The following is a 13880-nucleotide window of genomic DNA, read 5'->3' as shown; positions in this document are numbered from 1 at the left end:
TTCCTACTCACTTTGCAAGTCTTGTCATAAAATGACTCTCTCAGACAGTGGGTTTCTTCCCAGATTAGGGTTTAGAAAGTATGTCTTCTGTTGACCCCACTTCTTCTCACTTGTGCCTTGTGCTGTGCCCCCAGGTGAAGCAGGCAGAGCGCAGCGAGGCATCTGTCGCTGCCGCCATGCCGTTCCCATTTGGGAAGTCTCACAAATCCCCAGCAGACATTGTGAAGAACCTGAAGGAGAGCATGGCTGTTCTGGAAAAGCAAGACATTTCTGACAAAAAAGCAGAAAAGGTATGCATTTGGTTTTATGTTATATTTTCAATCTTTTTATTAGGAGCAAATGTAAGACAGATTATGAAGTGATTTTAAAAGATCAGTAAATCCCAATTTGGGTTTATTTGGGGTTTTAAAATAGAGTCCTCAAATGGCATTTGCTGCTGCCTAGACACCACATACTTTCTTCCATACTGCCATCCAACAGATCGCTTTCTCACTTTTCTCTCAGTTTTTCATTTCAGGTTCTCAAATTTATTTAATTTGGTGGGGAGGGGGGTTCATTGTTGAAGTGGTTTATCTGATCAGTGTTTCCACCTGTGGTCTTCTTGGAGTGGCATCTCTCCCAGTTTCCTTTCTGTGTTCCTTGTATCAATGACAAGTGTCTCCCTCTGTCCAGTCACCATAGTCCAAAACCTGGCTTTCATCCTGATCTGTCTCCTTCCCTTTTTTTTTTTTTTTTTTTTATGTTTATTTATTTTTGAGAGAGAGAGAGAGAGACAGAGCACGAGCCGGGGATGGGCAGAGAGAGAGGGAGACACAGAATCTGAAGCAGGATCCAGGCTCTGAGCTGTCAGCACAGAGTCCGATGTGGTACTTGAACTCACAGACCATGAGATCATGACCTGAGCCGAAGTCAGATAAACCAACTGAGTCACCCAGGCACCCCTTCTCCTCCTTCTTTAAAATGTCATCTTCGTGAAATACTATGAATCCTACTTCCTAAGGGATTAGGAATTGATCCTGACTGCCATTCCCACTTGATGAAGATCCTCATGACCTCTCTTATGGATCTTAGCAGTAGCCTCCTTAATGCTCTTTCTAAAATATCTCCCCTGCTTTAAACCTTCAGTGCAGACTCCTCACATAGCACACAAGACCCTTCATGACCTGGTCTCTGCTTTTCTAGGCAGTTTTCAACCCTTCTCCCCACTATTCTGTGAGCTCTAGCAATCTCAGCTTGCCTCTGTCCACTAGAGCAACTAAAGCAAATGATCAGCTATACCATTTTTAATGCCTTTGTCTTGTCCACCCCCTTGGATTTTCACCCCAGCCCCCATTCATCTTTCAGAACCACCCCATACCTCTCTTTTTCCTAGATGGCTTCCCAGAATACTCCCTTTGCTTCCTCATGCTTGCCCCCTAAAACAAATCTCTACCTTTTGGTCATCTCCTTTGGAAGTGCCAACACTGCCTCCATCTTTGAACATGATTTTATTTGTGTTGTATTTTTTCTCTCTTATTAGAACATGAGCTCTTTGACTCCAGTGTTATTTCTGGCCCACCTGTGCCCTCCACAGTACCTGTCTACCATGGGCTGGATACCTGCTGTCTCTTGAATGAGTATTTGACTGGAATGACCTCTTCCACCCTATTGTTTACTTTAGGAGGTTGTTTCCTCTCTTGGGTTGAATAGTAGACTGCTTAACTACTACCATCTTTTTAAGATGTGGTTTACCTGTGTTCCTATAAAAAAACGAAGTTCACACCCATGGGATTAAGATTTGTTACAGGCTATTGAGTTAATCTATCTTTCTGTCATTGGAAGCAATCTAGGAGTGCCTGGGTGGCTCAGTCAGTTAAGCATCTGACTTGGGCTCAAGTCACGATCTCATGGTTCATGAGTTTGAGCCCTGCATCGGGCTCTGTGCTGTCAGTGCAGAGCCTGCTTCAGATCCTCTGTCTCCCTCTGTCTCTCTCAATCCTTGCCCCCACCCCCAAATAAATATTTAAAACCAAAGAAGCAATCTAAAATTAGTAAAATTTTTTTATAATTCAACTTTAGATCTTTCATGGAAATTCTAGAGTTTCTTGCATTCCCATTGTAAGATAATAGATAAATGTTTATGATATGATAAAACTTTTTAAAAAATTTGGGTATAACAGATGATAGCTAGATTTTCATATTTGTGTTTGCATTCACTCTGATGTCATATGTTCCTTGGTTGAAGTTATAAAGTCTGGCCTTATACAGATGTATGGGTGGAAGAAGGAGGTGTGTTTTAATAGCCTTTCAGATAATTCTGAATATTTTTGATAGCCACACCAAAATTCAACAATTGATAGTTCCTTGGGGCACCTGGGTGGCCTAGTTGGTTAAGCTTACGATTCTTGGTTTCATCTCAGATCATGATCTCACGGTTTCATGAGTTCAAGCCCCACCTCAGGCTCTGAACTGGCAGCACAGAGCCTGCTTGGGATTCTCTCTCTCCCTCTGTCTCTTCCCCTCCCCCACACATGCTGTCTCTGTCTCTCTCAAAATAAATAAACAAAAATCTTTAATAAAAAAGGAAAAAAGCCCAATTGATAGCTCCTTGATTGTAATAGAATCTGAGAGTATATAAATAAACTTTTCATACTCTGCATTTTGAAAAGATTTTTTTTTTTGAGAGAGGGCGCAAGTGAGCAAGGGGCAGAGAGAGAGAGAGGGAGAATTCCAGGAGAGAAAGAGAGAGGGGGGAGTGGGAGACAGAAGCAGGGCTCACCCTAAGCGGGGTTTGAGCTCACCGGAAGCAGGGCTCACCCACTGTGGGACTCGAACTCAGGAACCGTGGGATCATGACCTAAGCCAAAGTCAGATGTTTGACTGAGCCACCCAGGCACCCTGAAAAGATCTTTTATCCATGCATGATGTTGTAACATGCATTGATCATTTAGAAAGTGTTGGATCACTGATGTATACACATCTTCCAAATATTGACACATTATACAATTTCAAAAATTCACATTTTTAAGTATTACCACTAATCCCATCAGAAAAGTCTGGAAGTACTGGGAAGTGGTCAGACTTATGCATGTTGTATTCAGATTTCAGAATTCAAATTGGGCAGCAGATACTATAGGGTGTTTTCCTTAAAGTGACAAGCTCTCACTTCATTCATTTTTGAGAAAATGTCTGCCAAATATCTAAGCCTGAATGATTCGTCAGTTTTTCTTTCACGTTGAAATGATGTTCCATTAAAAAAGTGGCTTATTCAGCTTGTAGCTCTGTCATACAATTACTTTTCCTTAAGACAACCCATTTACTTTAATAAGGGGCAGAAGGTGTTTTACGTATACCCCCTGTATTTATCACACCAAATGTTAAAAAGATGTGTACTCAAATATCAAAATATAATAAAATGAATATTTTTTCTGCTTTCCCATGACATTCTTAAGCAAAATGGCTTTTTTTTTTTTTTAAACTGAGTACATGGTGATGAAGATGGCAATGATGGCCGGTACAGTTTGTTGTCCCCGCCTTGACTCAGGCTAGAGGGTCAGCACTGTCAGTGCAAATGGCAATTCGGCAGAAAAAGGCAAATGTGTTTGTATTGATTGAAAACAGTTCTGACCTCCTGGGCCTCTTGAAAGGGTCTCAAGGGTCCACAGGAGTCCATGCTTTGACATCTGTGGTAGTCGACTGAAGGTGTGTGGGTGTGTGGGGGGTGGCAGCAGGTAGGGGGAGTGTCCTAACTTAGATGGGCTATATGAGGAGGTGGCACTGGAGGTGAGTCCTGTAAGTTATAGAAAGCATGCTTAGTCTCCGTTAGAATCCATATCATCTACTTGACTAAACCAGTGGTTGTCAACCAGGGGCAGTTTGCCTTCTGTGGGACATTTGGCAATGTCTAAAGACATTGTTGGTTTTAATCTGTGTTGGAGCACAGGCTGCTACTGGCATCTAGTTAGGAAAGGCCAGAGATGCTGCTAAACGTGGGACAGCCTCCCACAACAAGGAGTTACCTGGCCCCAAATATCCATAACACCAAGGTTGAGAGCTATTTCTTTAAACCTTAGCAAGAATAGACCTCCTGCTATTAGGATAAACAAAGCAAAGGAAAATAGTTGAATTTATGAAAAATAAATTTCATTTCAGTGGAAAGGGACAACTCTGAAAGGCAACTTGTAGAAATTACTTTTTCTGAAACAGATTAAGAAGAGGGAGGAGAACCCTGCAATTTCCCAATTCACCTTGTTATCAACATTCAAAAGGTAGTAGCAACTGATGCAAATGGCAAAAAAGGGAACAGAGACCTGAAAATACATGGAAAGGTGAAAATCTAACCACTAAATTAAAAACCGTGAAAAACAACTTTGACCTCATACTTAAGACTGAAAGCTTGAAGGTAGTCCCATAAAACCAGAGTGCTTGCTATGACTTATTTAGCCTTGTTCTGGAAATCCAGCCAGTGCATAAAGAAATGGTTTAGAAAAAGAAAGGAAGGAAGGAAGGAAGGAAGGAAGACGGAAGGAAGGAAGAAATGGTTTAGAAATAAAAAATACAGCTATTGCAAATAAGCAGGGAGAATTACATTATTGACATTCTCATATATCTGTACAAAACACAAGCAAATCAACGTAAAAATGAGTTTATTTACAAGGCAGCTAAATCCATAGCCTCCCTAAATACCAATCAAAACTATCTAGAAATTGTAGTTTTTTTAAGCAAGTATTTCATTTACAATAACAACAACAACAAATAAGATGTTTGAGAATACTTTCATCAGGAAGGATGCAGAACCTGTTTGAAGAAAACTATAAAACCTTGTTCAGAGGCACCAAAGAATACCTGGTCCACTCTATCAGATGGAATATAGTTAAGATGTCGTTTCTTTTCAAATTAATGTTTAAGCTTAAAGTGATTTCATTCAAATCAGAGCAGGATCTTTTTGTAAGTTGACAAGTAATTAATTATTCTGAAGCTTTAGAAGAATAAATAAATGAGCCACAAAGTTGTAGCCGGATTGAAGAAATATAAATTCTACTTTGTTTGGAAGCAAAACACCCACTTCACACATCCATTCATGGTCTTTCCAAGCATGGTTAATGAAATTTGGTCCTTCTGTCCTTGTTGTTCAGGCCAAAAGTCTTGTGTTATCCATGACTCCTTTCACACTTCCCAAATCCAATTCATGAGCAAATCCATTCACTTTGGTTGGGGGGATTTAAAAGCCAAACTCTAACCATGTCTCCCATTTTGCTACACACTCTGGTGTGGTCTCCCCTTGTCTTCTGCTCTGAAATACCATAGTGTCCTTTGAACTGGTCTCTTGCCTCCCTACGGCCATATTCGTTCCTTCAAAACATGACTCAAATGGGACACCTGGGTGGCTCAGTTGGTCAAGTGTCCAACTCTTGATTTTGGCTCAGGTCGTGATCCCAGGGTTGTGGGATTAAACCTTGCATCGGGCTCTGCACTGAGCATGGAGCCTGCTTAAGATTCTTTCTCTCTCTGCTCCCTTTCCCCTGGTTGCGCGTGCGCTCTCTCTCTCTAAAAAATAAAAACGAAATTTAAAAAAAAAAAAAAATGAGTCAAACAATATTTCCCTTAGAGTAAAAGTCAGAGTCCTTACAAGGACCTGAACTAAGTTCTACAGACCAAATCTTTGCTTAGGCCTGTTTTTGTAAGGCTCGTGAGCTAAGAATGATTTTTACTGGGACGCCTGGGTGGCTCAGTCGGTTGGGTGTCCAGCTTCAGCTCGGGTCGTGATCTCACTGTTCATGAGTTCGAGCCCTGCATTGGGCTCTGTGCCGACAGCTGGGAACCTGGAGCTTGCTTCAGATTCTGTGGTCTCCCTCTCTCTCTGCCCCTCCTCCATTCATATTCTGTCTCTCTCTCTCTTTCTCAAAAATAAACAAACATTAAAAAAAAAATTGTCTTTACATTTTTAAAGGGTTGGTTTAAAAAGCAAATAAGAATATACAGCAGAGACCTTATGTGGCCTGCGAAGCTTAAAATATTTACTATCTGCCCTTCAGCAAAAAAATAAACAATGACCCTTGCCCTGGACAGTCAGACCCAGGGCTTCAATGGGCCTTTCTCCAAGTGCTCCCCCCGCATCGACTTCCTTTCCTGATATACTTCAGTCGTGCTTTTGCCTTTAGGCCTTTGCATTTGGCTGTTGCTTTTGCCTAGAATGTTCTTCCCCCAGCTCTCTGCTTGGCTTACTCCCTTATCACCTTCAAATCTTTGCTCAAATGTCACTTTTCACCCAACCGCCTGTTTAAAATGCAGCTCTCCTCCCTGGCTTTCCTGTTCCCCTTGATCTTATTCTATTTTCCTTTGTAGCACTTAACATTTTTAATATACTAATGATGTTTGTTTACTTTTTCTTCCTCCTGTTAGAATATAAACCTTCCAAAGACAGCTCAATAACTATTTGGATTTATTGAAAATGGAATACAAAGCAGAGTTAACTTGAAATACTGTCACCTTATGACTCTTCTGAACTCTTAATTCCTACTTAATAGGATAAAACAGGTATTACTGAGAGTATGTAACAATTTGTATTTTGAGTTTGTGACCAATAAGAGGGTATAATAGCCAGGTATCTTATAGATTTTATGATGGTGGCCAAGGATCACATTCCCTTTAAAGCTACCACACACAGAAGTAGTGAGATAAATGACCCTTCTTGGGAGATCTACCCTGTTGGGCCTAGTATCTTCCACATAGGTTTATGTTCATTAATTAGTTCAGGATACTCAGAGGACATTTTTAATGATTGGATGAATAATTATACCTAGTACATGATTAGTGGATCACTCTAAGCTTCTAGGCAGGGTTCTAGTGATCTGTTGTAAGATACTGTCCTCAACTCTAAACTGTGACATTTATTGTTACTGATTTATATGAAGAGAATTAAAGGGATTATTAGCAGAGTCTGTGAATTACAAATATTGTAGAAGGATAGTAAACTCTATAGGTAACTGAATCAGGCACCAGAGGGTTAGCTGTTAGGGTCGGTAGGGTAAGGCTTGAAGGAAGGGCGTGATCCTAACTGATAAAATGCAGTACAGATCAAAGTATAGCTTTGTACTAGAATCTTAAAAAACAACAACAACAATACAACAGACTAGATTCCAAAGGAGAAAATAAAATATTTGATTAAGCCCAAAAAAGGCAGAAAAAGAGGAAAAGATTAAAGAACAGATGGGACAAATGGAAAACAAACAGTAAGTTGATAGACTCAGATGTACCATATCAATAATCACATTAAATATAAATGGGCTGAATAACCTAGTTAAAAGGCAGAGATCGTCAGATTGAATGAAAAAGCCCTAACTTTATGTGCCTATGTGAAATGAACTTTAAAGATAATGACACATTTAGATTACAAAGATGAAAAAAGATATACCATGCTAATACTTGTGAAAAGAAAGCTGGAGTGCCTCTATTAATATCAGACACAAGTAGATTTTAGAGCAATGAATATCACCAGGGATAAAATCATTTCATGATAAAATAGAGTTCAACTAATCCAAGGGACATAACAATCCTAAATATTTATGCACCTGGTAACAGAGCCTTAAAGCAAAATAAAACAAAGCAAAAACTGATAAAACTGCAAGATGAAACTGTCAAATCCACAATTATAATTGGAGATTTTAGTGCCCCAATCTCAATAATTGATAGAACAAAACAGAAAATCAGCAAGGATCTTCTAGTAGGCCAGAATGATACTGTCAACCAATTTGACCTAATTGATATTTATAGAACACTGTATCCAACAACAGCAGAACACTCCTACACCCTTTTGACATATGACACATTTTTAGTAAATGTAGACTATATTTTGGGCCTTAAAAGAAGGTCCAATACTTTAAAAAGATAAATTTACATAACATATGTTCTGTGACTACAATAGAATTAAATTAAACATCGATAACAGAGCCTGGGAAAAATTCCTAAATATTTGGAAACTAAACATCATACTTCTGAATAATGCATGGATCAGAGAAATTAGAAAATTATTTGAGTGAAATAAAAATAACACAACATCTGAATCAGTGTGATGTTGCTAAAGCATTACTTGGGGAAATTTTATAGCACTAAGTGCAAATACTAGAAGAGAAGAGAAGTCTTAGTGTTTACCTTAAGACACTAGAAAAAAAAAAGCAAATTAAACATCAAGAAATAAAGATCAAAGCAGAAATCTGTCAAATAAAAATCAGGAAAACCAAAACCAAACAAAACAATCAGAACCAAAACTGGTTCTTTGAGGTGAATAAAAGACAAATGACCAGTATGTGGAACAAAAGAGTTGACATCACTACAGATTCTACAGATATTAAAAGGGTAATAAAAGGATATTGTGAGTTGAGCATCGTTATACCAATAAATTTGACAACTAGATGAAATGGGCAAATTTTTTGAAAGACACAGCATCCTGAAACTCACTCAAGAAAAAAGTGTGTAACTTTAGTAGCCGTATATCCATTAAAATAATTCAAAATTTAGTTAACAGTTTTCTCACAAAGAAAAATCTAGGCACAGATGGTTTCACTAACGATCTCTACCAAACATTTAAAGAGGAAATGACACAATTTCTGCACAAACTTTTTTAGAAAAGTTAAGAAGAAATAGTTCTTAACTCATTCTGTGAGGCCAGGATTATCCTGATACCAAAGGCAAAGACATTACAAGAAAACTATAGACTAATATCCCTTATGAGCATAGATGCATAAATTATAAACTAAATTTTAGCAAATTGAATCTAATAGTAGGACAATGCATCATGACCAGGCGATGTATTATTTCCAGAACCCATGGCTGGTTTAACATTCAAAAACCAATCAGTGTAATTCATTGTATTGACAAACTCATGTCAGTACATGAAAAGAAAGAAAAAGAGGAAGAGGGAAAAACAAAAAAACCAGCCTCTGATCCTGATAAAACTCTCAGCGAATTAGGAATAGAAATTCCACAGTCTACAAAGGGCATCCACGAAAACCCTCCAGCTAGCACTACATATAATGGCGAAAGGCTGAATCATGTATGTCTACGATCAAAAATAAGAAAGGAGTAAAAAAAGAAAACAGGATGTCTGTTTAGTTTCTGTTAAATAAAAGTACCACTTCTGTTTAACTTTGTGCTTGGAGTTTTTAGCCTATAAGTCAGGTAAGAAAAAAATAAAAAGCATGGAAAGGAAGAAGTAAAACTGTCTTTATGTATGGATGACACAACCTAGAAAAGCTGAAGGAATTTACACAAATGCTAGTAGAACTAATACATAAGTTCAGCAAAGTTACAGGTTACAAAATCAAAATGAAAAAAAATCATTTGGAGTAGTATCAAAAATATGAAACACTAGGGATAATCTTACAAATCAAATGAAAGATCTGTGCATTTGAAAACTACAGTATATTGCTAAGAGTTGAAAGACCTAAATAAGTGAGAGATATATACCTTGTTCATGGAAGCCTCAGTATTGTTAAAATGTCAGTTCTTCCCAAATTGATTTATAGATTCATTGCAATCCTAACAGGCTTTTTATAGAAATTGGCAGCCTGGTTCTAAAATTTGTGTGGAAAGTAAAGGACTTCGAATAATCAAAACAAGTTGGAACAAAAACAAAGTTGGAAGGTTCACACCATCTAATACCAATAATTCTAAAGATACAATAATCAAAATAGTGTAGCATCAACATAGACAAATAGGACAGGGAAGCAGAACAGGATCTAGAAATAAATCTACACATATGGAAAGTTTTTGACAAAGGAGCAAATGCAGTTCAATGGAGAAAGGGTTGTTGTTTCAACAGTTGGTACTGAAACAATTTGATAGCCACATATGCAAAAAAATGTTGAACCCATAACCTATGCCATATACAAAAATTAACTCAAGATGGATTACACAACTAAATGTAAAACCTAAAACCATAAAGCTTCTAAACGAAAACAAAATCTTTGTGACCTTGAGCTAGGCACAGCATTCTTAGATGTGACACCAAAAGCATACTCTATTAAAAGAAAAAATAAATTGAAATTTATCAACATGAAAACTTTTTGCTCTTCAAAGGACACTGTTAAAAGACTGAAAAGCCACAGAATGGTGGAAGATCTTTGCAAAGCATATATCTGATGAAAGATTGCATCCGGAATATGTAAAGAACTCTGAAAACTTAACAATATGGAAACAAACAATCCAGTAAAAACCAGGCAAGAAATCTGAATATACACTTCATCAAAGAAAATATACAGATTTCAGATAAGCACTTGAAAAGATGTTTATCATTAGGGAATTGCAAAGTAAAACCATGAGAAGATGCCACTACACACCTATTAAAATGGCAAAAATTGAAAACTTGGGCTGTAGCAAATGTAGATTATTATGTAGAACATCTGGAAGTGGTGAGAATGTAAGATGATAAACCACTTCTGAAAGCAGTTTGACGGTTTCTTAAAAAGCTAAACTTACATCTAGCCATCCCGTTCGTAGGTATTTACGCAAGAGAACAAGAAATCTACGTCCACACAAAGACTTGTGTCTAACTGTTCATAGCGACGTTATCTGTAATAGTCTAAAACAGGAAACAGCCTAGGTGTGTAAATAAACCAGTTGTGGTGCTTCCATACAATGGAATACTACTCAGCAACAAAAAAGAAGGAACTGTTGCTGTACACAACAACATGAACAAATCTCAAAATAATGAGGTCGAGTAAAAGAAACCAGACTATAAAGAGTACATAATGTATGCTTCTATTTATACAATACTCTATGGATAGCCATAATGACAGAAAGCAGATCAGTGGTTGCTTTGGGATTGGCAGGGATGTGGAGGGTTAGAGTGAGGTTGGCAAAGTATGGGACTACAGAGGAATCTTAGTGGTGATGGATATGTTTACTGTCTTGATGGTTTCATGGGTGTATACGTAAGTCCAAACTTACCAAATTGTACACTTTAAATCTTTGTGGTTTGTTGCATGTCAGTTATAAGTCAGTAAAGAGTAAGAAAAGACTATCCATGGACCAACTGAGATAGAGTTGGCTTACAAACCACATATGTTTGCCCTGAGAATAGATCATGTCATAGAATACCCAGAAAGACTGTTGAAAGCCTAGGTGGCAATAATAGAAATACACTGTTTAAATTCAAAGTGATCATCTGCTCTGAGTAGACAAATCCTTACTTGAAAATGTAGAGAAACTAGAATGTGTTGAGAGAGGAGTGACCAGCTGACACAGAAATTGAGAACTCTGCCATGAGGAATAATCGAATGAACTGGAGATGTGAAGTAGAGAAAGAATAAAATGTGGGCCCTAGGCTCTTAGTAAAATGTTTTTAAGGGAATATCTCGTATGAGGAAAGGGAAGGTTCTAGATGGTCGCAGGAGATAGAACTAAGACCTGTAAGTGGAAGTAAAACAGGGAGTCCAATTTCATCTTGCCGTGAGGAAAAATAATAGGTGGAAATTGTCTTCCTTATGAGATAGCAGATTTCTGCCTCCTAAGGAAAGGGAAAGGGTATGTATTTGGTGTGGGCTAAGAGCCCACTTAGTTCTTGTAAAAGGAATACAGGCTTTCATGGTTGACACATCCTTATGTGCATACAGCACTGTATTTTGCAACGTGCCTTCGTAGAGAATAGGCATCCATCTTATTTCGAGGTAGAGCAGTTTCCTGTTGTTATTCTCATGATCCACATGGAGAAAGCTATTGATTCTAATACAACCCATTGTATTGGAGTCAGAGATGGAATTCACTCCCAGTTCTGCCAAACCCATTGTGAAATTATGCCTGTTTCTGATTTACTCATTACATCCATGTGCATTTTCTCATTCATTTCTTGTGATCTTGTGGACAAAATGATAAATACAACATTTGAGTGCTTATTCCCCTATTTGTAACGTGTTGGTATTTTATAATATGTACACAGTTGCCATATTATGAATTGTGTATAATACAAATAGATTAATCCCTTAGGACCCGTGTCACACCTTTTTAAAAGAATTTAAAAACTACTCTCCTTATACCTTTAGGAAAAAAATGGTTTATCTTACCATCCTTATTTTTAGGTAACTAGGGCATGGGGGTGGAGTGGGATGGAGTGGAATTTTTTCTTTCATTGCTAACAGCCACATAAATCTGTGTATGTAATGACTATTTACATACTCTTTGCCCACGGCATGCTATATAAAGAAGGTATGACTACCTCGTTCAGCTTATACTTGGGTCCCTTCATCGCTGTGAATGCATGTGTTCACGGTGTTGAATAGCTATATTCACTCATTTCATGAGAGGAATAAGTTTGCTCTATGTTGGCATATTTAAGAGGGGCAGAGGGAGTAGCCTTTCCTAGCATGGCCATTTAATAGTGACTCATGGTTACTAAACTTGTTTAGAGTAATCTTTGACACCATAAGGTTATTAATAGGTTATTCTTAGCCCATGATCTTTCCGCTTAGAAGACTCAGACATTTTCTTTAGTAGAGAGGTGCATGTGTGTGTGTGTGTGTTTATAGGAGTTTTTTTTTTTTTAATTAACACAAGAATTACTGTGAAAATAGAATTGCTTTTATCAATGGCATCAACATGTTTCAGTTTACTTTTAGATTTCATCTCATCCTTTATCTTAATTTACTTTGCTTTAAGAACTTACTTTTTTTCAATGAGGTCATTTAATAGATCCCTTTTTGAGAATGAATTGATATTTAAGGTATTAAATATAGATTGCTACGTGTTTAGAAGACTCTGGTTTGCTAAATGATTTTTTTTTTTTTTTTGCTAAAATGGGTATAAAGAAATGCAAAAATATAAAAATATAAGACAAAATAATAAACTATTTAAGCCTCCCTCCCCAGTCCCCCAAAAATCTGGGCTCTTTTGAGACATTTCTCAATAAAAACTAGTCACATGTAAATTATAATAAACTCGATTATATAAACTAATGGTGAACAGAAGCATGGAAAATTCTGCTTAATAGATCATTTCAAAATTGTTTCTAAAAAAGAATGCTTTATAAACAATGATTCCCATCTGAATTATGTTTCCTTATGCCAAGTTTCATGTGCACAGTGGTTGGAAGGACAGTCTCTGGCAAAAGGTGACTTCATTACCTCCATTGTCATCTTCTGCAAAAGATGATTCCCAACTTGATTGAATCCACAGACATTTTAGTGCCCTCATATATGTGGGCAGATAGATGGGCACATGGATCAAATTTTATCCCCATTCTTAAGGAGTTTATAATCTACTAGATGAAATAGGTATATAAATATTATAGTATACAGAGGCTTGGAGGTAGGAATGAAGTTCTGTGGGAACCAAGGGGATAAAGCAGTTATGGCCTCTGTCAGGGAGAGGTACGTGTAGAAAGTTAGGTTTGAAGTGGTATTTGAACTGGATTTTAGGGCGTTGCCAGGCAAAGTGTGAGAGGGAATGGAATGTCCAGAACATGGTTGCAAGTTCAGGGTGACATGATAGGGGGGACTGGATAGAGGATTGTGGTGGGAAGTGAGGCTACAGATGTAGGTTGTGGTGGTTTGAAAAAGGCCTTTTGTACAACCTAAAGATATACCGAGGGAGCTGGAGAAATCTTTGTTGTCGTTGTTTTGCTCTGTTTTAAATTTATCTTTAAATAGTTACTTATTTACGAAAGTTGCAAAAATGTATACGGGGTGATGCCATGTGCCTTTCTTGCAGTTTCCCCCAGTGGTAACATGGCACATGACTGTGTCCAGTATCAGGACCAGGACATTGACATTGGTGGGGTCCACAGGCCTAGTTCACATTTCACCAATTTTGTCCGTGTAGCTATGTGGTTATTTTGTAACCACCACCACAATCGAGACACAGAACTGTTCCATCACCGCAGTGGCCCCCCTTGCTACCCCTTTATAGCC

General features: G+C 37.8%; 1 protein-coding gene across 3 annotated transcripts in view; it reads left to right on the top strand.

The window, feature by feature from the left end:
- The window catches only part of CAB39 (calcium binding protein 39), an 87497-nt gene that overhangs the window by 37011 nt on the left and 36606 nt on the right, over positions 1-13880 (top strand). For 2 of the 3 annotated variants that reach the window (XM_049614711.1, XM_049614712.1), the window contains exon 2: positions 135-290. In XM_049614711.1, the coding sequence (XP_049470668.1) occupies positions 177-290 (114 nt within the window). In that variant the 5' untranslated portion in view covers positions 135-176. Of the gene's footprint in view, positions 1-134; positions 291-13880 lie in introns of those variants that run through there. The other variant, XM_049614713.1, reaches the window with a different exon arrangement.

This window comes from Panthera uncia, assembly GCF_023721935.1.
Source record: "Panthera uncia isolate 11264 chromosome C1 unlocalized genomic scaffold, Puncia_PCG_1.0 HiC_scaffold_3, whole genome shotgun sequence".
NCBI lineage: Eukaryota > Metazoa > Chordata > Mammalia > Carnivora > Felidae > Panthera > Panthera uncia.
The sequence above is the reverse complement of the archived record's forward strand: the minus strand, read 5'-3'. Positions and strand labels throughout refer to the sequence as shown.